The 26,045-nt window shown below is 35.9% G+C and overlaps 1 protein-coding gene across 1 annotated transcript in view; it reads right to left on the bottom strand.

Annotated features, from left to right (window-relative positions):
- Positions 1-1,666: 1,666 nt before the first annotated feature.
- The window catches only part of LOC145690142 (transmembrane protein 230), a 35,015-nt gene continuing 10,636 nt past the window's right edge, over positions 1,667-26,045 (bottom strand). The window contains exons 2-4 of the mRNA XM_081764746.1: positions 19,728-19,831; positions 10,782-10,904; positions 1,667-2,310 (exon numbers count right to left, since the gene is read on the bottom strand). Of these exons, the coding sequence (XP_081620872.1) occupies positions 2,173-2,310; positions 10,782-10,904; positions 19,728-19,826 (360 nt within the window). The 5' untranslated portion in view covers positions 19,827-19,831 and the 3' untranslated portion in view covers positions 1,667-2,172. The remainder of the gene's footprint in view (positions 2,311-10,781; positions 10,905-19,727; positions 19,832-26,045) is intronic.

Below are 26,045 nucleotides of genomic sequence, written 5' to 3'. Positions count from 1 at the left end.
CATTCCATCTGTGAATGTAGAAATAGTGCGTGTACTGGCCGACTAGGAGTGTAGGAGTTGGCCGACTTCCTTTCTTATTGTTTTTAAATCATTACTAATTACCAGCAGTGACGGTCTTGCGAAGGTTAGGGGATCGGTCTTTCGGACTGAAGCCTGTTCCACAAACTTGCGGAATGTCTAAAACGAACGAAATATCTATTAGTTATGCCTTTACTCATAAACTTCAAGCTCCCGTCAAATAAAAATTACGAATGTTTAGAAAAAATAAACATTAGTAGTAAGAAAACCCCTCCCAAAATACTTTTTTTAAATTCGCCACTGATTCTCAGTATAAAATGATCTTCAAGGTTGTATCCGGAAGATTATTGCTAAACATATAAACGAAACGAAATATTAGTTATGCCTGTACTCATAAACTTCAAGCACCTCCCAAATAAAATTAGGACATTTTAGAAAACGAAACAATCAGAGAAACCTCTCCCAAAGTACTTTTCTAAATCCGCTACTGATTATTTGTATAAATTGGTATTCAAGGTTGTATCCGGAAAATTATTGCTAAATCACTGCACAGCTACAGTATAACAGAAATGTGGAAGTACGGTTTGACGGATATATTGAAAAACGTACGCTTTGACGGATATATAGAAAAACGTAAGTTTAATTTTGCACTAGAAGCTAGAGTACTAAACTCTTAGAAATGAAACACGGATGACAAACTAAACTGATCTAGAGAAGAAAAAAATGTCGATAACTCAAAAGTTAAAATTAAGTTAAATAGCCTGTAAAATTGTCCTCAAATACTACATTCTTCATGTTAGCTTTAATTCGTAAAATATGTGCTCCATCCATCTTGAGGTGAACTACACAGCTAAATATGGCATTTAGGTTGTGGAATTCTTATCTAACTATAGAATTTACTATAAGAAAGCTATTTGGATAGAAAAATCATGAAAATGAAAAAAGCCAAAATTTCCAAAATTCTCGTTTTTTTTCCAAAAAAGCCGGCTTTTTTGCATCTCTACTAGTTTCTATAGATTGGACAGGGATCACTTGGCTGTTACCAGTAGCCAAACTAATCGCTTGAACATTAAGTATGTGTAACAAGTGTTTAGATATAGCGATTATCTAGCTAGTACTTGTATTTCAAATTCGATCACCTTCAGTAGATAGTGGAACAACGAATTTTTGATGGAATATAAGAAGATACGACTAATGAGGTAGGGCGAATGATTAGATAATATTTACAAATGAAATGAATATTATGGTAACGATGTAGAATGTTCAGTGCTATTTTTCGTTTTTATAAAATAGTTACTATTCTTCTATAATAGTTACTATTATAAAATAGTTAGTTCTTTAGTGCTATAAACTTCGCACGATAGCATTGAATACTTTTAGTCTGTTCAGTTTTAATAAGATTATATGCAGATGAGAATAGTGAGGTGAGAACTATTAACCTTAAAAGCAGATCGCTTTTTGGAGAGGATCGTCAGAAGAATTTGTAGAAGCGCCTCATAATCCATGCAGGTATGAGTATTACTGTCTTTAGGAAAAATACATATCAACTTCATATTATCCTATCAATCTCGAAGATGAATTGTTATATTTAAACATGACTTTCTTTGGCGTAGAAAGAATGTACTTTTGTAAATGATTAAAACCCACATTCAAGGTGATCCATTCATTCTGAAAATAATATAAAAATATTAACATATCAATTGAGCATGCACATTTTTACCACCTATTGTAAAACAAGAGTACATGCCCAAACAAATATACAAACTTTCAACGGACAAGTAGCAAGGGAATAGGGCGACACATATTAGTGCTGATTCTAAATTATTTTCAGTTTCAATAATTAACATAAAAGCTTTTTTTTATGTGTATTCAAAAATGTATTTACAAAATATAAAAACAGAGATCATGGGTGATGGACAAGTGTGACATAACATCATCTGCCTGCAATAATTAGTGTCTTACATAATTCGTGTAATAACGGAAATAATAACCAACTTGGTCGTAAATATTTGGGATATTTTGTGTGTGACAGTTCATTAACAGATTTCACTTGAAAGTGAACACATTATTTCGATAGTTGCTTTCGTCTTCCAACGTGTAACTGTGATTGATTGTAGAAATTATGAAAAGTCATTCCATACTTTAGTTTCACTTCTAATTAAATTCTGGAATGTCATCAAAGGAATATCCTGGGTACTGTCGAAATGCACAGTATGCGATCCATACGTGATATGCTCCTGGTAAAAACATGATTATTCCCAAAATAATTACCGGCCACGTTCGGTCTGCATACTAAAAGAAGATAAAAAAAAAAAATATAATTAATTCAAAAGATTCACCAAGCAGAAGAATGTATAAGACGTTATAGGTAGATTATTTTCGGAACAGCTATGACTTTTGGCGCGAAGCTAGTCAGCGAGCCGGAACATGGGAGAGGACCATGGGAAGGGAGTGATGAGTTGCGTACAGTGAAAGCGCTGTGGTCAGTAAGTGTAAGCTGTTAGCCAATTGTTTTCGCGCTGTTGTAGAAACGTCATTCTGTGCGACTGGATTCAGAGCTGCATGTACGAAAGCTTACAGCTGTTCCGAAAATAATCTACCTATAGCTATTTACATAAGTTCTCAACATCAAAAAGTAACTGGTTTTATACACTTCACAAAAAGACTGAAGTAACTGCCAGTTACAGGATGATTATTATTTTTTTTTTTTTTAATTTAGTGCAAGTCCAGGAACTAAGTTAAAAATGGACGTCAATAATATAATTAACACATTAACCAAGTTAAATTAATAATAATTGCCCCAAATTGTAGTCAACACAACATTATTTGTGTTTTAAAATAAAAATAAATGAATTGTCATTATTGAGCATTTACCTTAATAATATGATCAAATTTATATATCTAACTAACCCCATTCCTTCTTAGCCAATGTCCCAAACCAGTTTCTCTTCCTTTTCTTAATATCTAAACTGTTCTTTTCAACCCCACCAGTTCTAAGACCCTCTCATTCGTTTTTCGCTCGACTCAGCTAATTCTCTCCATTCTTCTCCACACTCACGCCATGAGGGACGTGCTAGAGGGTATAGTGACGGAAGAGAGGGAGGGGGCGAAGGAGGCCGATTAATGGACGATACCATAACAGAAAAATCGTACGTGAAGACGAAGAAGTTAGCAGAAGACCGTGGAGTATCGAAGCTTCTCAGTTGCGGCACGTGAACTGACAATAACGGCAGAATACCTATGAAGATGACGAACTATCCCATTGAAATGCGAGACTTACTAAACAAATATAACCCACTTCCTCTATACAAGATTATTCTCGATTTTTTTTTCTAAATGCATCTTTAACGGTTTCTAAATTTACGGGATAAACGCTATCGGATTACGCGATAGCTTATAGAACAGTTAAGATACCAGGGTGTCTATCGGTCACGAAAGTCATGAAAAAGTCACGAAATCAGAAAACGGTCATGAAAGTCACAAAATTTAGCTTTTGGGATTTTTTTTTTTTTTTTTTTTTTTTTTTTTTAATCTGTACGAATATAAGCACAGACTGGAAAATTTTGTTCTATAAAATGTCAAAATTCACCACCAAAAATGTCTTTATGATGAGCTTTAGACGCTACTGATTCGCAAGCAAAATATTCTATCGCATGCATGAAAATTCGGCCTAATTTACACCCGAATTCGCTCTTGAGAATGTTAGGAAATTTTATGGTTTGGTAAAGAAAAGGTCACGAAAAAGTCACGAAATTTCATTTTGGAATTTTAGTAGACACCCTGGATACGGTTAAAAATAGGTCAACCTGGACAAAATTGCAACCTAAGGTTTCTAACCTGTAATGAAGACTAAATCACCCCCTGAGTACTATATCCAAAATCCGACACCATCTGGGCAGGGGAACATGGAAAATTACACTGGTCTAAAATGCACCAGATTAATTCAATTTAGTAACCTAAGATGGATGTTATATTTACCTTAAGCGTTCTGTAATGTTGTTTTACTACGTTAACAAAGGCGAGTGAATGCTAACATTGTAAACTTGTTTCAATTTTCATAAATTCTTTAATTGTTTTCACACTCCTGTGCTGTATTTTTCAAAGGTGTGCGTGCTAAAGATGTTTACACGATGGCGGTTTTTGTGATTTGCAGGAATACGCTATTAGTCTTGCATGAGCCTATATACTGAAGAACTATGGCTGATTCCCTTACATCTTTGTGTATCATCTGCAGAAGCCTCGATCCTGACGATAGCCTCGTCACACTTCAAAAAAAGGGAGCTGAAGGAGTGAACAATGCCAGCAAGGCTCGCGGTAGTAACATTGTCGCTGCCGCAGGTATGGTGGTTCGTGTCTCTTGTCACAAACGTTACACTGATTTTTAAGAAAGATGTTGTGATTGCCCTAGAAAACAGAAAACGCCATTGCCGATTAAAAAACGAGTTTCTTGCTCATCGGATGGATCTTTCAACAGCAACGGTGACTGTCTGTTTTGCGGAACATCTGTCTTATTTGATGACCGTCACGAGTTGAAATCAGAAAATGTGCGAGTGCAAACACAAGCATCGCCACATATTATTTTACAGTGTTGCGATGAAAGAAACGATACCTTGTCACAAATTGTTCGAGGTCAAATTGAGTACTTTTCATCTTATTTTCATGCAGTAGATTGTGTCTATCACAGATCATGTAGTATCTACTTTCGAACAGGTAAAGCAATTCCTCAACAATACTGCACCAATAATCAGTTAGCGTCAGAAAGTCCCTTGTCAATGTTCCCATTCATAAATACATTGTTGGTAGGGCTATTCTCGAAAACGTCAACTGTGAAGTGGTAAAAGCGCTATCACCGAACGGAAGATCCTTAGATATTCTGTGGAAACTTTCCTGGCATTTTTCATCACGATGCGAAAGGCAGACAAAGCAACACTGGCAAATGCGATACTAGAGTTCAGCATGCAGCAGACCGCATAACTTGAGGAAAAAGAGGCAGAAAATTCTGTATGTCTTAGACGGAGAATCTCTCTTACATAGACTACCATGGTGTAAAGGCAGTTCGTACGACAATATCTCTGCATCATGAGACAATATCGCCGCATTTTACTTATTTAAATAAATAAGCGTGAATCTTGAATTACTGCTTCTTAATGATTTGTTTTTACTTCATTTTTACTTGAAAAGGGAAAGAAATTTCTAAAAATGTCAAACCGTTTGTAAAAGAATAGGTTCTGGGTGGCAGTATGTGAAGGATTGTTGTCGAAATGACCCCCCCCCAAAAAAAAAAAAAAAACTCAAATTTTCACTCGAAAAAGCAAAACCGTGAAATTTTGGTGTTCCCCTGTTGGGATTTTGTCGGATTTTGGATATTTTCATCAGGTGAGGTTTGTAAAAGTAAAGGTTGCAATTTTGCCCAGGTCAAACCGTATTTTGACTGGCCTATTATGTAAACAGGAAGGTTTTTGGTAGAATATACAATGTAAAATTATTCACGTTTGTAGAAAAAGAAATATATCTACCTCGTTCATTCACTTCTAACGAAAAATTAACAACTGTGAAACACTTCATCCGAAAGACTGAGAAACCGTTAAAAAGTAGATTTCGCAATAACAAGCAAACAAAAAGTTTCCTTTTGAAAATAAGCACCACATATATAAAATAAAGGTTATTTCACTCATACAACATTCCTTCTCTGAGTGATTCTTGTTTTGCCGTACCCCCCCCCCCCCCTTCAAAAAAAAAATAATAACTTGGGTCAGATTTATTGGTGTAATTAGGAACTATTTCAAAATTACTTCTCCAGACCCAATAAACAACAATATTAAAGCTGCTCTTACCCTTTTAACACCTATTACACGACAATGCCCAAATAAAATAATAATACAATTTTTGTGCTTAAATTTCTATTAAGTACAAAACTCCACTCAATCAAGGCTTTTGAGATGGTCTCTGTTTTTGCCCAGTTCATCTAGGCCTTTGACGTTACAACTGACTTCAAAATTTATTCTCTGATAATGGCGAACACATCGGCAACACAAATTCTATGTACTTAACTACCACTAAATGCTTTTCAACTCTGTAAAATGTATTTATCTTAGATACGAGTTTTCTCAAAGTTGTAGTTGACATTGGTCGTACGTAACAAAATTAACTAAATAAAGATTAAACAGTCTTGAATCTATCTAGACAATGGGAAAGTTCTTAGAAATTTAAAATGTATTAAAATGCAAGTAAGCAATCTTTGAGAAACTTAGAAAACATTGTGCTAAGTACAGAAGCTATTCATAAGGGTTACCAACAATGTCATAAGTAATATAGTGTTGCTAACTCAGCAGAAATTTATTTTCTAATGGGAATTATATCCGTAGCTAGGAGGTGGCTGAATCCCCTTGTGACCACCTTGAGCCATCCCAGTTGTTTGTATGTATATACCTAACCAACTTTATGCCCTATGGAACTCGAAGGTTCAATGCCGCGCTCACAAAAGCTGTCCACTGACTTCTATCCTTACAAGTAAGTGACCATATGGTTGTCGCGCAAATAAGATGCAGACATACGCCATCTGATTGAGCATGAAAAGATATGGAGAACACAGAAATTTAAGGTGCTAAGAGCCATACGGAGCGGAGCGAGGAAACAGGAAACATTGAATGTCGACCAAATTGGAGAAAGTCAGGAATAACGGGAAAAGTTAATTTCTTGCAAGCAGGGAAAGAAAGTCAACCAAAAGAAAGAAACTAAACATAACAAAGGCATCAAGGACGAAGAAAGTCATAATCAGAGTTGCCATCCGGACCGCAGTATTGCCAGCTCTGCATAACATTGATATGGAAGATATAGCACAGTATAGCAATTCATGCACAAGGAAAAATATTAGTAACACAAAACACAATTAAAAAGACTCTGTACACGTGCGTAAAAAGGTTTAACGTAGTCGTGAGTGAATATTACACCCGCGTGAATACAAATGGAGGAAAATAAAGAACAGTACGCACAATTTGTAGTTTAATTGCAGTTGACGTGAAGATCACGAAGGAATGCGTGGTCAACACACAAACATTTCTCGCAGTGAGCACAGCGGGTGAAAGCAAGCTGGTCACACGCGACTCTGCAGCATTCTTCCGTGAGTCCTTTTTCAAAGCAATATGCGGAAGGTGTTTGAAACTGTCCAGGATGTTCATTGGAGTAGCCACATTTGAAAAACGCAAAGCATATCATCTTTTGGAATCGCATAGAGGAAAACTGGTAATAAACAAATGACTGAAGGCGGAGAAAGTTCTCACGTTGCCACACATTAATACTGGAGAACACTAACGTATCTGTGATGAACTTCACCATGTTTTTGAATGGACGAAAGAAGAACACATCAGCAGGTTGTATAAGGTCTGTACATTTCGGAGGAATCAGCTTTTTGTAGAACTGAACACCGCCAGGAACTGTCATGTTGTAAAGAGTGTCATCCTTGTTTGGAGTCCAGGAGTCAACCCAAAGCAAAACACGATCCTTACCCTGAAGATCGGGCCACAAAACTTCTTCCAGGAAGATTTGCAAATCCCATTTGGTCATATTCGCTGATCTGCTTGCATATGCTTTCACATTGGGGAATTCAGCGACCATGCGCGCTGGAAAGTTACCACTGGGTTTCGAAACAAGAACATACATGTGTGGAAGCAATGTACCGTCCATCTCAATCACCGGCATAATCATATAGGAAATGACTATCGTTAAACCTTTTTACGCACGTGTACAGAGTCTTTTCAATTGTCTTTTGTGTTACTAATATTTTTCCTTGTGCATGAATTGCTATACTGTGCTATACCTTTCACATCAATGTTATGCAGCGCTGGCAATACTGCGGTCCGGATGGCAACCCTGATTATGATCTTTCTTCGTCCTTAATGCCCTTGTTATGTTTATTTTCTTTCTTTTGGTTGACTTTCTTTCCCTGTTTGCAAGAAATTAACTTTTCCCGTTATTCCTGACTTTCTTTAATTTTGCCGACATTCAATGTTTCCTGTTTCTTCGCTCCGCTCCGTATGGCCCTTAGCACCTTAAATTTCCGTGTTCTCCATATCTTTTCATGGTCAGTCAGATGGCGTATGTCTGTATCTGATTTGCGCGACAACCATATGGTCCCTTACTTGTTAGCCAACTGGATCTAGTTTCTACTTTGTATTCCTATTTCTGCGAGATCCATCTTAATATTGTCCTCCCATCTGCGCCTAGGTCTTGGTAATGGTCGTTTTCCGATTGGTCTTCCCGTCAAGACTTTGAAAGCGTTTCTACTTTCTTCCATCCTAGCTGCATGATGTGCCCACTTAAGCCTCCTAGACTTGATGACCCTAACAATGTTTGGTAAACCGTATAAATTGTGTAGTTCCTCTTTATGAATTTTCCGCCATTCCCATTCCCGTTCCTCTTGGGTCCGAATATTCGTCTCAGGATCTTGTTCTCAAATACTTTTAGTCTATGTTCTTCCCTCAGAGTAAGCGACCATGTTTCACAACCACATAGAACAACAGGCGTGATTATAATTTTATATATTTTAAGCTTGAAATTCCTTGACAGAATTCGTGACAAGAGATTTTGAACTGAATAATAACACGAATTCCCTCCTTTTAGTCGACATTTAATTTCTTCGTGAATATGATTTTCGTCTGTTAATAATATATATATATATATGAACGTAAAGTAAACTCAAATTAGCTCCAAAAACTTATCACAGCCCCCTCCCTCCGTCTTAGCGTTCTGGCTAGAGGTCTGATGGAATTACCTCAATTTATTACACATTCAGAATTATGGAAATAATCTCTCTCATACAAAGCAGTAAGGTTGCCAGATTAAATAGAGGGCAAGCCTGGTAAGCAGTAGCACTTATGTAATTGGAAACAAAATTGAAAACGAATATATTTCTTTGTACACATTTTCACTACTGCTTCTAACCTTTATAACTATTACCTATTACTAACTGCTAACACTACCAAACAAAAATAATAACATTTATTGTTATACGTAAATATCTATCTTATTATTCATACTTTTGGGCCTATTTTCCAGAACCGTTTTGTGAAAAAAGTAGACAGGTTATTTTCAAGTTCATTTGAACACAAATTTTGGCCATCTCAAGTTCTGTTGATATTCTATCTGATTATAAAGCTTTCAGAATTATAAAACTTTCTTTCGTCAATACGAGTTGATTGATATATACACCCTCCATTCCAAAAGAAACCGAACTTTTGAAAACAAATAGTACCACTAATGCCATCTGTTGTAATATTTTACCGGCAGATGGCGTAGTCCCTCATTGACAACTGGTATAAATGTCATGACATTTGGATGCACGGCAACAAAGTTATTGAGTTTCAACTGTCAGTGTGTTGTGTACATCGGTCGGAAAATGAGTTTCAAACAACGAGCTGCAATTGAGTTTTGTGTTAAACTGGGTAAAACTTTTAGTGAAACGCACCAAATGCTACAAAATGCATATGGTGATGAGTGTCTATCCCGTACGCAAGTTTACGAGTGGTTCAGGCGATTCAAATCGGGTAGAGAGACGCTGGATGATGACGAAAGATCAGGCCGTCCCAGAACCGGATTATCGGAAGAAAACATCGAAAAAGTGCGTGAATTCATCAAACATAACAAAAAAACGTCGGTGAAAGTTATTGAAATGGAATTAGGCATTCCTCAAACAACCGCATACCGCATTTTGACCGAAGGTTTGGGCCTTAAGAAGGTTAATTCGCGGTTTGTACCACACAAACTCACCGAAGACCAAAAAGTTGATCGAATTGCTCATTGTAAAGACATCGTTAAAAGTGCTCGGCAGGATCGAAACTTATTGAAATCGATTGTAACTGGTGACGAGACGTGGTGTTTTGAATATGAGCCCGAAACAAAGCGGCAAAGTGCTGAATGGAGAGCGCCGGATGAAGGAACACCCAAAAAAAGTCGCTTGGTGAAGTCAAAAGTCAAGGTGATGCTGATTTGTTTTTACGAATCAAAAGGAATTATCCACAAAGAATTTGTTCAGCCCGGCCAGACAGTCACTGGAGAGTTTTACTTGGGCGTCATGAAGCGTTTGCTGGCAAGAATTCGTCGTATTCGGCCCGAATATCGCGAAATCGGCAGTTGGACTCTTTTGGACGATAATGCACCATCACATCGTTCGCGACTTGTAACTGAATTTTTGGTCAAAAATCACATTATTCGGTTGCATTATCCGCCCTATTCACCAGATCTCGCTCCGTGCGATTTCTATCTGGTGCGATTTCTATCCCGAAACTGCATTTGGCGATGAAAGGAAAGTGGCACGCATCGATTGATGCCATTGAGAAGGCGACGACCGCCGTCCTAAAGACCATTCCAATAAAGGACATGGAGAAGTCGTTTGACAACTTGTTGGAGCGTGCAAATATGTGTATCGATGCAGAAGGGGAATACATTGATTAATAAAAATGATTTGTTCCAAAATGTACATTGCTTTTTTGTTTTTTTAAAACGTTCGGTTTCTTTTGGAATGGAGGGTGTATGTTGCATGTATGCAATTGCTGGAAACATCCCACCCCCGGAAACTGTATTATTCCCCTACTTGAAATTTGCTCATTTATTTGTTGTTTACATTTACCAAAACATTTTCTACAAAGAGAGAGAGACAGACAGAGAGAAAACTTAAATCCAAGACAAGAAAAAAAGTGATCAGTAGGTCAGTATAGGATATTTACTGTTTCTCTTAAAGTTCGTAAACTTGTAAACTATTAACTTACTTTAGAATCAATATGTCCACTAACTAAAAGGCTGCCAACAACAAGCAAACAAGTTCCGCCAATACACAAGAATACAGCAAGACTTAAGGCTCGCCATGGGATCTTCTGCGGTGGTTTCTGGAACTAAAATTACGTTTAATGTTAATGTAATCCTGTAAAAAGATGAACACAAGAAGCGGGAAATATTATCGCATACTATTCCCCAATATAGAGGACCTCAAGATAAACACACACACGGAAGTTCTATGAACAAGTGCACGTAAATTCTTCATCATCATCATGATGATGATGATGATGATTATGATTATGATGATGATGATGATGATGATGATGATGATGATGATGATGATGATGAAGAAGAAGAAGAAGAAGAAGAAGTATACAGTCCGGCAGAGATGATATACGAGGCTCGAGAAATTATACAAGAACTAGTATGAGCACCATCTTTTAAAAGAATATATTTAATGCCCCACATTTACGCTGTTTTTAGTCTGGATTATGCCTGGTCGTAAGGAAGAATTTTGAAGTGAAAATGACGCTGATTTGTCTTACATAATATTGAATATTAATATAGATGTCACATGTTCAATATTATTTTTCGTTTCCATTATTATTTACTATTATTCTCTGTGCTATGCAACCACATATGACAGTATTTGATGTTTGTTACTTCAGAATTTAATATCCTTTTCACTAACGAAACTGTATAAGACAGAAGTCAATTCAGTTTAATATGCGATCTTTCGTGCGTACATTCTCCCTGTTGTTCTCTCGTGCAAGAGCCGGAAACGATGTTTAACCATGAGGAAGCTATTTGGTGTTAATCATCCGAACATCTCGAACCGCATTGCTAAGCCCTATAGTTTGTTGAAGACACTCTCGGACATCTTATGTTATAGGAGGTTTTCCATGACGCCAGATAACATTTAAATAGAATCAGCGCTCCGAACAGAAAATGCGATCCAAAGTACAAATGAAGTGTTCTCCCAGTCGGAAGGAATAGTCGTATAATTTTGTTAAGAGTAAACAGAAAGTAATTTAACATGTACAAATCTCAGTAACATAAGACAAATTCATAATTATAACTGGTTTATTTACCAAAAGCAGAACAATTCTTAAAAGAATAAATTATTTCCAAAAATCAATTATTTCAACAGGTTTGTGCACACAATTATTGAAGTGCATAATAATTATATCGTGTCATGAAACAGATTATATAGCAAATCCTTGTAAACACGGAATAGATTAATAAGTTAGGAAGATGCTTGCATATAAGTAAAATATAAAGGAAACAGTAATAACAGCAAGGATAAAATTAAAGATGTGCATCATATAAAATAAAATATCAGCATTATTTTCGTATAATTTGCGAAGTCATTTTTATTTCATATACATCGCATTATAATCTATAAGTGCATTTACTTCATAATTATCATCTATCATAAAACATTGCATTGAGCTTCACATAAATTATTCAGCATACTTAGGTTGAAATAACAATCTCAAAATCTCAATACCTTTTCGTAGTGTCCTTCGCTTCCACTATTTGAATATTACCATCAGTAACAAATTGTACACGCAAAATCTGCTGTAAGCATGGATGGGTTTATTGATATGATTCTCAATCATAATCTGATTTCACTAACCTTCGAAAAAAATGTTAATACTTATTGCGATGTTATTTACTTGTTTTTTACTTGTTGCGATGAAAGTAAACGGAAGCGAAATATATTTAAATAATTGGCATTCGGCACCAAACAACATTCAGGAACGTTAGGATAAAGTCTAAACTAATAATTTACTCTGCAGTGGTATTCTAAACTAATAAATTGGTAGGTTACAAGCTTTCGAAATAGGTTCCCTGAAAAATTATTTTCCCACACTTTCGACATTCTGTAACTATGAAACTTTGCATTTCTAAACACTTGTTTATTAGGACTTTTATTCCTTCTTTTGTTGTCTACACGAAGACATAGCTAGTATTCGCCTATCTTTCTCCATATGGTGTATATATACAGGGTGACCGCGCGACTATGTTACAAAATTTAAGGGATGATTCCTGACACGGAAACAAGAAAAAAAGTTCAAATAAACTTTTGTCCAACGTACATAATTTCGGAGCTACAAGGTGCCGAAAGCGTGGGAAAATGACATTCAAAGCTCTATAGCTCGACTATGGTGAATGATAGAGCTAATGCGGCATGGTCACGTCAAAGACACCGAAGCTGCTGTATTCAAAAATGCTTAGATCGAGATCGTGCAATTCGTGCACAAGGGATTCCCCAAAGGAGCGTAGGGATTCCCGAATAATCTGTCAAGAAAGATGGGTCGAGAAGGATACGGATGAATAGCTGTCCCAACTGCTGGCAATAATGCGTCTGTACTAAGTCGATATCTCGCATAAGCACAAAATGGCGAACAGTTTTATACGTGCCATGTGTGGTTGCATAACGCGCACTAAATAAGAATGGGAAACATGAAAGGAAAATGTGAATAATTTGGTACAAACGGTAAATACATGATACATATGGTCATGAAACGTACTAAAATGTTGTAAAAGGATCACACTATTAAAGTCTTTCTTCCATGTATTGTTGTCATTGAAAACAAATAAACAAAACTGAACGAAACAACCATAATGCAAAAGAGGTTGTTTCCTAAAAACAAAAGTCACAAGAATGGAAATAATGTCTTCAATCAACATTTTACAGCAGGATTGAATGCATCCAAGAACATCATCAATTACCTGTAAACGAGACAAATCTCCCAATTATCCTACAATAGGTGATGGACATGACGTCCCTCTACTTCAACACAGGCGTTACAGCGTCGCAGTAAGTTCTGACGCATCTGCTGTAATAACCCAGGAGCTGTTCTTATAGTATCACAGGCAGCGAGTATTCGTGCTAATGGTTCTTCTGCGTTGTCTATAGGCGTTTCATAGACAAGTGTTTTGACATGACCCCACAAGAAAAAATCAAGTGGAGGCAAATCTGAGGAACGTGCAGGTCAATTACAAGGACCGCCTCTTCCAATCCATCTGTCACGAAACGTTTGATTCAAATACTCTCGAGCACTAGCTGAAAAGTGGGATGGGGCGCCATCATGTTGAAACCACATCCGTTGACGAACACCGAGAGGGACATCCTCTAATAACTCTGGGAGTATGTCTCGCAGGAATCTCGTATACACTGGTGCAGTTAATCGTGGTGGTAGTAAATATGGACCTATTATCTGATCACTGATAATACCCGCCCACATATTTATGGCGAATCGGTCTTGGTGGCCCCTTTTCACACTTGCATAAGGATTTTCGTCTGCCCATACATGACTATTCTGACTATTAAATATCCCGTCTTTCGTAAAACAAGCTTCGTCGGTGAAAAGCACGTAGGAAGCAAACTGCGGATCAATTACAGAGCGTTGGAGAAACCACTAACAAAACCGAACGCGAGGTTGAAAGTCAGTTGAACGTAAGGCCTGAACCCTCTGCGGATGATAGGGGTGTAACTGTTGCTCGTGTACTACTTTCCAAACAGTATCTTGTGCTACTCCCCTTTCACGTGCTACTTTCCGGGTACTTACTGTTGGGTCTTGGGCGAAACGATCAAGCACTTGTTCTTCAAAGTCCGGAGTCCTCGTGGTTCTTCGTCTTCCTTGGTCGTAGTGTTGAGGTTGTAAATTCCCCATGTTTCGTAAGCGTTGAAAAAGTCTGGCAAACATAGTATGGGTTGGATGTCTTCTTTGTGAATACTTCAGTCGATATAACCTATCAGCTTCTCGACTGTTGCCATTTGCTTGACCGTATACAAATATCATGTCCGCAAGTTCTGCTATCGAATACTCCATTTGATCTCACATTCGAACAAGCAAAGCACAAACTGCACTAAGGAACTCGTACGCTACGAACAAACCACATGAAGAATGACCTTCCACCTTCCCCAACGCCTTCTAGTAGGGTTGTCTTATACTTTCCTTACCTTCGATTGTTTTCTACGACAGAATGAAGAACAAATGCTTGTGATCGAACCTGCAAACTGTGGCGTACTTCAGGTGATAACACCGTCTGTGAAAACAAAATATCTTCTAAACGATAACAATATGACGACATGTTAAGCATTCTAGACATCTCGGAATCAGTCCTGCAAAACATCGGAAGCAGCGACTAAAACAAACGTCCTGATAAATTGTTTTTCCTTGTTCTTTTTCAATGTTCGGGTAACGCACATTACGGCTAATGATAAGAAACGGATATTTTACTGTTGTTCTCTGGCAGTGGTCACATTAACATGGGATGGCGGAAATATCCCCCTCTCGTAAAAAGTATCCTCGACTCGTATCATCAAATAAAATAAGATTTCTGCCTGGAAGAAAGCATCCATATCCTCCGGTTTTTCTCTTTCGTTTTACTTGCTTTCAATGACAAAACTACATGGAAGAAAACAATGTTAGTGTGATGTTTGTACAGCATTTTAGTATGTTTCATGACTATTACCTTTTATTAAAAGCGTCTGTACAATGATAGGACAGCGTAATATCATGTATTTGCCATTTGTACCAAATTATTCACATTTTCCTTTCATGTTTCCCACTCTTATTTAGTGCGCGTTATGCAACCACACATGGCACGTATAAAACTGTTCGCCATTTTGTGCTTATGCGAGATATCGACTTAGTACAGACGCATTATTGCTAGCAGTTGGGATAGCTATTCATCCGTATCCTTCTCGACCCATCTTTCTTGACAGATTATTCGGGAATCCCTACGCTCCTTTGGGGAATCCCTTGTGCACGAATTGCATGATCTCGATCTAAGCATTTTTGAATACAGCAGCTTCGGTGTCTTTGACGTGACCATGCCGCATTAGCTCTATCATTCACCATAGTCGAGCTATAGAGCTTTGAATGTCATTTTCCCACGCTTTCGGCACCTTGTAGCTTCGAAATTATGTACGTTGGACAAAAGTTTATTTGAACTTTTTTTCTTGTTTCCGTGTCAGGAATCATCCCTTAAATTTTGTAACATAGTCACGCGGTCACCCTGTATATATATATATATATATATATATATATATATATATATATATATAGGGTGGACCATTTAATTTGACACGCTCTTGTAACTTTTATACTAATGGACAAAACACGCTAAAATTTTGTACCATCCAAATATCGGCAGGGCAGCCATTGTTTGATATACTTGTAATACCACAAGGTTAACAGTGTTGCCAAACTCACAAAGTTAAGTTCTTTTCAAATGACACTAGGTCAGGTTATTGCATGTTTCAAATCTACATGTAAAAGGAAACATACAATGCCTCACTTATCATATAGTGTTGTAAACTAAGGACGCTCCAGTATCACAAACATCCAAATATTCGTGGCTTCTATAGTAACAATAACGCAAATGAGGAGATGTGACAATGCACATCCGAAGTACTTTAGTGTCTAATACCATGAACATGATAAGAGTTTTCGAATGAATACGAACAAAGTTACAAGGATTGAAAATTTGACGTTTTTCAGAAGCATTTATTTCGAAAAAACTGCTTAGACGGTATATAATGCAATTGAATAGATGGTTTTCAATAGAGTAAAGATTAGAATGTAGTTTGCAGTAATTTGCTATCTCAAATCGTTCTGTAGATATGGTAAAATCTGTTGAAGTGTGCAATACTGCTACTGTAGTGTATAAAACCGAGAACCTTGTAATACACTTACCAAAAGATACTGCTTTAATGTTACAGAAGAAATGTAAATCAAAAATTATTTTTAAAAGTTCCATAAATACACCATTTAAAGCAATATATCAAATTTTACATTTTTTTCGTATCTCTCGAACGGTTTGAAATTATCACATTGCTGTAAACAGCATTATTATCTTTATGTTTATAGAAAGCCATATACGTAATTCGATGTAATATTTATCTAAACACTTTTTCAAAATAAAGTTCTTTCAAAAAGGTCACATTTTCAATTTCTTCAATTTCGTTTTGAAATACATCACACGATGACAGTAGTATTCACCATTGAGGCACTTTGGACGACCGTTGCCCTCTTCCTCTCACTTGCGTTAATACTGTTCTAGAACTCTCCAAAATTTGGTTATATGTCGATGTTTATGATACTGAGCGTCAGGATTGGCTGGTTTAAACCAAAAAACGAAAACTGTTCGTAAAAGTGTAAGTGTTTGTAAAATCTTGATGAACACACATTTGTGGGTTATAACGTTTCATTCCCGTATATTATTGGTATTACGTTCAGATCTAAATTCCCCATTCATTACTCAAAGAGATTATGCTACAAAAGCAACTTTTGTTTTTCTTTTATAAGTTTATGAATCTTTCATTTGTGATTTTTTTTTATAGTTTGTTATTATTATTATGCAATTGCAATAAAAGGAAAATTCTAAATATTGTTTCATTTTAATAAATATTTACTATTGATAAAATACATCGAAGTGCAGTACTTTTTCTTTAGGGGAAGGGGGGGTCATACAAACCCCATATCAGAAGTATCTTTGGTATCTATTTATGTATAAATGGATCAGAGCCAAAGTGGACTCAAATAATTCGTATCTTTATTCACTTTTCTTACTAAGATGCAAATTAAGTCGTGGTACTTCTTTAACTTGGACTAATAAAAGTCGTAGTGAACTAACTTGGAGATAATTAGTTTTTCTGTACTCTGCAGTACTTAGAAATTATCCATATGTAATTCTGTACACTTGGTTTCACTTGTGCAATTGTTTATCTTTTTGTCCTTCTGAAATGACTCTTGACAATTATATTAACAAGTATGTAAATATCAGTACAACGCATTTTTATCAGGAGTCGTTCGTTCGTGAGTCGGCAGATGTATCGCATTTGTGGCCAATTAATCCTGGTTTCGAGTTCAAATGGAGGACAATTTCTCTCGGATGTAAGCCAAGAAGCGGTTTGGATTCCGCTTTATGCTTAGGGACCCCTTCCAGCATAATCCGATTGTTTCATAGTAATACCAAGGCGGAACAAACTTATTTCTGTCCATATGTGATATAAATACATAGAGCAAATTATTTAAACCAAAAAATCTGGTTTAAACAAAAAAACCGGGTTTAAACCCCCCAAAAAAAGGTTTTTGTTTTTTTCAATAAAAACCATGGTTTTTGCCAACCCTGCTGAACGTTCTTACTTCGTAACACTGTTATAGCAAATGTAGTACTGTACGTTTTCCAATTACAGATTCGAAATATGTAATAACCTGACGCAGTGCCATTTGAAAAAATGTAACTTTATGTTGGGTTGGCAGCACTGTTAACCTTAGGTATCACAGGGAATTCCAAACAATGCTCCCTTGCCGATATTTGCATGGTACAAAATTTCAGCGTTTTTTTGTCCATTAGTTTAAAAGTTACAAGGACTTATCAAGATAAATGGTTTACCCAGTATGTACATATATTGCCATATTTCAATTCTTTCATAATCATTCACTTGTTTTTATCACTTGTCTGTTTTAGTTTACGCGATCATCGATACACTGGTTTTTAATTGAGGTGAAGTTACACTGTGTTTAAAGGAGTAAGCTTCATTCAAAAACTGGCTCTGGTTTGTCCCAGCACAAACAATAGGCATACACTGTGGTACAGCCTGCGTAATTTAAGACATGGAGCACTGTCCTCAAAAGTACAATGTATGACTGGTGTAAAGGAAAAATGCAAGTGTAATGCCTAACACACCGGAACGTAAGCACAGGATTCAGGTTCGATTCCCGTCTCTCACACATTTGATTTCTTGAAATTCAAAAAATTTCACCTTGAAACACATGCTAATTGCAAACGAATGATGATGGAATGAAAACATCACGACGACATAAAGAATCCAGAAAAAAAGTTACGAACACAATTTTCCCTACCATTAACTCACACTATATAGGATCGATTAGGATTAGGAATTCGATTTCTGAGCTTTCGGCATCTATGACCATCTTAGCTCCGTCGCACATATGAGGGATGACGTCCCTCGGCGATCACACTGCCGGAAAGGAAGAAAAGAATCGGCCTGGGACAATTACGTTAGGTACAATCCCAGCATTTGTCTGGTGTGAATGAGAAAACCGCAGGAAAACCTCACTCAGGATGGAGAGTGCTACACCGTGAATCGAATCCGGGACCGCTCGCATCAAAGGCGAGAGCGTTAGCGACTACGCTATGCGATGCCACTTAACTATAATAGAACACCACGTACTTTTCGCATCAGAAACGAAACAATATCTTTGATCCACCGTTTTTCCATATTTTTACTTGGCTTTAGACTCATTTAATGTTGCGTATGTCTTAACAAATTTGAATATTACTTTCTACGTATCATTATCTCAGAAATGGATATACCAAACAAGCAGGAAAAGAGCATCAAAAAGAAAAATATTAGAGGGCATAGCTGGTTTTGTTTGTTTACTGGAAGGCTAAAAAATCTGTATTTATTAAATATCTTATTTCAATTTTTAACTTTGTCTATCCTTCACTAACAGTTACGGTAGTCACATGCTTATGGCATAGTGTTTCACAATGATAGAGTTTCAGGAACAAAGAACAATCCGAGAGTGTTATTTTAAACATAGGCATGATAAAAGAATCTGTCGCTATTCACAGAAGAATGATTTTTTTTTTTTAAATAAAGTTATGTCACAGTTTATTTTCTCTATTTTATATACACACGTCAGCATAAACTAATACTTGCGTGTTTTATATAGTAAGATTATGGACAATATATTTATTGTCGACCAAGGCAAAAAAATTTGACTGTGGCTACACATTAAAAGAAAACTGAATTACCGTAAATGCGATTAAATCAAATATAGAAATTTAGGTCTAATTGGGAATCGTACTTTGAAGATTTTAAAAAGTAATATATACTCCACGACAAATATTCGTGTCAATAACGCTTAATTAAAGATTAAGTCTTTTACCTGAGTTTCATCAAATCCTTCATCAGATTGAGCTAACTTCTGATAACCCACACGTGAATAGGATACTGCGTCTTTCCTTCCCATTTTCATTTGGCGCATACACTCTGAAAATTAAAAAAATAATAATAATCAACACGCGGCAACAAATACAAAGTACATAACTTTTCAGCTCTGCGACTATATATAGAAAAAAGTACCTAAACAACCCCACATTTTTTTCTCACGGTGAACTGGGGAAAACACAACAGCAACAGAAAGATCTCATGAGCCACTTTGTAACTGAAATGTCAGTCTCTCTAGTTCATCCTCTTCTATTTTATCTAAATGTCAAGCGGTATTTAATAAAGGTCACGAAGAAAAAGCTTTAGAAATCCTGAAAACGTTCACACAGAATTATCATAATATTCTCCAATGTTTTAAAAGTTAGTACGTATAAGTTGGATGCGTGAGGTCTTGGGTTCGAATCCAGGTAGTCAGTCATTTACTTATAGTAGTATCAGTAGTAGTTGCCACCGTCCGTAATAATCATCAGAATGGGTTTCCTATTCATTACCATTCTTTCTGATTGCAGTAATTTTCTTTAATAATAATAATAATAATAATAATAATAATAATAATAATAATAATAATAATATGAAAAACGAAATGAAATTTTTCAGTTTTACGTTACAGGATTATGCCCTGTAGGCTAAAGAAGATTCATTAATGAAAGTGAATAATCGTGAAAAATTAGTGGAATGAGAATGTCGGAGACAACTCACAAACCTGATGTTTTCACCGCAATATAGCCTGACTTCGAACCATAGATGTAGGCGCTCTACCACTGAACCATTGTGTGAATAATAATAATAATAATAATAATAATAATAATAATAATAATAATAATAATAATAATAATAATAATATGGGACAGCAACTTGCCTTGTGATTTGGATGTTGTATGCGTAAGTTGTGCCTCACTTGCAACTTTCCATAACAATTCATATAAGCATCAACAGTAAACTATTAGTATTTACCTTGTGCTTTGCTTGTTTTCGTTGAAGTATCACTCATTTTATTACATCAGGAGTATATGACACGAAATCTACAATATAACCCGTGATTCGAATACATTAATCTGCAAAGAAATCAAATCTGGGACAAGGTGTACAGAAACCATGCTTGTGATCGGTCACTTGGGAACAATAATTAAAGTTCTTCGGATTGTGGTTTTTATTGACCTCGCAATTCCGAAAGTATTCAGAACCTATTCCATCATTCAAATATTTATAGCGCTCCTTGATGGCCAAGTAGATATCACGCATGCTCTGTACTAGTCGTCTCGGATTCAATCTCTGTGCTTGCTCGGGATACAAATCCAAGCAATGTTTGGTATTCTATTTTAAGCCGATTCATATAATCCCGGTATTGATAAAGGGAATTAAACCCTAAATTACCAATCAATCAGATGTTTACGATATATGATAGTGGTGGGTAAATATTGCTATACTGCTTAAAATGACATTATTTGCGGGAATTTTAAAAAGTGATCGTTGCTTTCCTTTGCCTCTATAACATTACCATTAACAGCTTTCGGTAGTTGTAATAACAACAAGTTTTCGGAACTACGTAAGCAGTGTTGTAAACTTCACCAATGTTTTTCATATTTCTGGAATGGTTTGAGATATTAAATTGCTTTAAATCCCATTATGATCTTTACTTTTGAAAACCATCTACATGACTGAGTATAATATTATTGTCTAGGCACTCTTTTGACAAAAGTCAAATTTCCCATTTCTTGTAACTTCGTTCCTATTTATTCGAAATACGTCATATCGTAGCATTCGACAATAATGTACTTTGGATGTGCACTGCCTCGTTCGTCTTACTTGCGTTATTACTGTTGTAAAACTCTTCAAAGTTTGGGTGTTTATAATTAGTGGTGACCTTCGCATAGGGCGTACTGGGCAACAGCCTGGGACTGTGCTTCAGAGTAATACTCTTGATTTTTTTAGAACATTTATGGACAATAGGTTACGTGTCATTGGATAAATTCTGAAGCTTAGAGTAAATCCTGAATAGTCAAATCAATTACAGTTCTATAAGTGCTCCATCTGCAGAACAATCTATCTAAATATCCAGGTAGTCATGAATCCCGTTGTTCTTCAATTCACGCTGTAGATCAACACCCATCAGGGAAGGGTTCTGTGACGTCATCTTTTATTTATTTATTTATTTATTTATTATTTTTTAAACTCTGCTGAAGCTACGAAGTTGTCAGAATATTCAGCTCCCGGGAGAATTTGGTATGACATTAAAAAATAAGTATTACCAAGGAAATAGGGAAATTATGTCAAAATAATCACAACTTTAGTATTAAGCATAGGCTTTGTACAGTGTCCCGTATATCTTTAGTAATATCATCGGCAAAATCTTGGTGCACTACTTTCCAATTTCCATAATCTGCAACCTGCTTAGTAGTGTGTCTCAAACACTGTCTGGCGAACGCACGACAAAATCGTGAGTGCGAGTTCTGCTTGCTAAGGAAAGGTTATTCATATAAGGCGGTGCTATATTGACTACTATTGTCATAATTGCTTCTGATTTTCCTTTTTACCTTACAGAACTCCTTCCTGACTACATAGTCTGAGCAGATGATTGGTTTCGATTCCTGCTGGGAGCTCATGTGGTTCGAGTCCCACATTAAGCTGTAGGTCTACTTTCATATAGCCTCGGTGCTGAAAGGAATGTAAAACTTCAAAGCAAGTAACCAACTCATTTAATCTATAAACATGATCGAAATTCGAGCAGAACAACAGTACTGGAAATATGTTTAGAGAGGCTATTTATTAGCCATTATTTAGTTTCTAGCTTCATGCAATCCAGGATTCAGAAATCATTTTGGAAGATATATTCAAAATAAATTTACAAAACTCGTGACAAGCAAAAGCAAATTTTTTTTAAAAAAGTTAAAAATCAAGCATCATACTACTCCATTATTCTTGAACGTACATCCGATATTGCTTATATTACGCAGCTCTGTAATATTATGACTGTAAAGAAAGATTGAAATTGAAAATATTTCTATATTTTCTTGACGATATTTTGATAACTGATATTCTGTAGTCTACATTTTTATCTTTGATATTGTGCCATACAACTGGCAAAGGACCTCGTGGGGATCGCTAGCCTTAGGTCCGTAAAAGCTAAGGCCGCCTATTTTATAATATTGTAGCATACTTAGTTTGTAACATTAAATAACAAGTGATGTACTGTAAGCTTTCGTTTAACATGTAGACCTGAAATATATAATAATCCGATGTAGTGACATTTAATATATATATATATATATATATATATATATATATATATATATATATATATATATATATAGGGTGCCTTAAAAGTCTTGTTACAAAAAATGTGAGAGGGGAAACCGTCTACAAATATGATGTTTTCAATCTAAAATGAAGGATTTTTTTTTACATCGAACAAGCCGTTTGGGCTGTACACTCTTTATGCGCCCAATGTTAAATGAAAATGCAACGTTGACATTTACCTGTACCCACAACGTACGTGAATGAAGTTCCTATCTTTTACGGTAACGTGTCGATGGCAAGCCCCTATTTCAAACAATAACTTCATTCACTTATGTTGTGGGTCTAGATAAATGGCAATGTTGCAATTTCATTTAGCATTGGGCTCATAAAGAGTGTACAGCCCAAAGGCTTGTCCGATTTTTAAAAAAAATTCCTTCACTTTAGATTGAAAACATCATATTTGGAGACTGTTTCTCCTCTTACATTTTGCTCGCTGCTGAACGGGACGTTAAACTCAAAATCAACTCAACTCTGATAATAACAGAGTTACCCTGTGTATGTTGGGTTGGCAGCGTTGTTAGGTGAGATTGCAGTCTCAAATCCGTTTCTTCTCTACGATTCTTGGTGATAACCCCCTCAATGTTTGGGAATCCATTCAATGAGGCTTCTCTTCCATGTACTATTACTCTTCATCGATGTTCTTTCGCTAAGAACTCTGTATGCTATAGATATCTTCCATTCTGCGTTACCAAAATCTGCCCATTTCAACACAATCATCCATTCTACCACCTCAAGTACTACAGACGATCACCTAATACACTACTAATAACCACTAGGCACTACACACTCATCTTCAGTGCTCGCACTTCACACATCTTACGTGTTCCAAACTACAAGCGTTTTCACAATTATGATAACTATCTGTGTGTGTATATAATTTCATGTAGTGTTATCGCCAGAGAAAAAATATTACTATTATATGTTTTACTGTTTCACATGGACACGAAATAATAGAAATATATATATAATGGAACTAACAACGTGTGCGTGGGGTTTTTCGGGGTTCTCCTATTTCTTCCCACTTTCCTCATTCCATCATTATCATCCATCTTATCATCACCGTCTCCCTTATGTTCGGTGCATATTCGTGGGACGTTAAACTCCAAATAAATAAATAAAATAAAATAATAACAATAAAAAAGAAATCAGAGAAAAAGTACCGACAAGTAGTAATTTTGTTATGCTACAAATTTTCACCTCAAGAGTGACAAAATACATGCGTGTTCAGGAAGCGAACAGGATAGTGTCGAGGTTAACGCACTGGAACGGTAGACTGGAGAACCAGGTTCCATTTCTGGTGTAGTAGTTCAAGTTTCACTCTTTATGTATAATTGAATTCGCATCTACAGAGGTATTGGTGTGTCATCGTGAATTAAATACATAATTCAATCGCCAAAGGTGTTGTGTAACTCAGACACTGAGTTTCCAACCACAACACAATCTGCAATACACTCTATGGTCTGAGTGGCTAAGTATCGGTCTCAATAGTAATAGAAAATTCGGAGACCAGACTGGGTAGGTAGTCGTCAAAGTATCGGCTCGATTTTCGACCCAATCTGCATATTTTTACTCTTTCGATATTGTTAGATTCGCACCAATAAAGGTATTAATGTGATTTAAAATAAGTTATTTTCTCTATTTTCCATTTAACTGTACACTAGCAACATTGAATCACTTAGGAAAAAAAAAAAGTTAGTGTTTCTTCTTCAAAACATTATCCATTACATATTCAATTATCTAACCTTACAAGTCCCCTCAGTAAGTACTCGTTCCCTCTCACTTTCACATCCAACTACCAAAAACACTCGTGAACATCAACATTAAAAGTTTTCGGTGAAATGAAACGAACAGCAAGCAGATGTTAAAATAATAATCTTTGAAAGCCAATTATATTACGGTACATCCTAGTAATGACTGTTACTGAATAAATTCATGAGTTTTTCACTGAAAACATTTGCTATGTTATTATTTAAACATCATTCTATGTTCTACCATCCGGTGTAATGTTTCCTTTATCCATAATTTGAAACAAGGTGTATGGAACCCATTTTAAGAATTCAAAATTATTTTACTTGTTATGTTCCAAATCCATCAATATCTCACCGTGATGTTTCAAAATTCTGGCTTCTTTGGTTTCTCACTAAAACGATCACGAATCATTGAAAGCTATGCTCGATAGCAAAGTACACTTTTTATTAACTTTAATAGTGAATGCACATACATTGGTCACAATAACTGACTTTTCATTTGCACAGTACTCACTATTCTTTCAATAATAGTTATGTCTCATCCAGTAAGAAAGTAGAGGGGAAATAATTTCAAGTATCTGTTACCTCACAACACGCGGATGAAATCAACAGGATTTTGAAATACTGGTGGTGATAGATATTATGCACGGATTTTGAAGCATAACAATAATTATTTTTGAACTTGCACTTATGCCTATGATCAAAGATCAACGTAAGTATAAAGCATAGCTCGTAAGCAGTGCAGTACGCAGAATTTCATCAAGAGGGGTTAAACCATTCAATTTCACATCTTTTTAGCACAAGCGTGATTTTCATATATCAGTATATATCTTAATATAGTAAGTGTTTATTTTTCCATATCTTTCTCAGGGCGGTTATACCCCTAGCTCCACGTTGCGTACCCCACTGCTCATACGTTTTCATCTAAATGTATTCAGAGGCAGAATATGACCGTATTGCTATTTTTAGACACTCTTATATGCTCTTTAACTCTAGTACTTATATTCCTTTTCGTCATCTAAATGAGTGTTTTTGGACGTAACTTCATATATCCTAGATAACATACATATATTTTTTCTAAAAATAACTTTTGAAGCAAGTTAAACTTTTTTCTTTATATATATATATATATATATATATATATATATATATATATATATATATATATATATATATATAGAAGGGTATCCTTTATATAAGGTAATTTCGTG

The sequence above is a fragment of the Thermobia domestica genome, chromosome 1 (assembly GCF_964235325.1).
Source record: "Thermobia domestica chromosome 1, izTheDome1.hap1.1, whole genome shotgun sequence".
Lineage (NCBI taxonomy): Eukaryota > Metazoa > Arthropoda > Insecta > Zygentoma > Lepismatidae > Thermobia > Thermobia domestica.
This window is presented reverse-complemented; position numbering and strand designations above follow the sequence as displayed.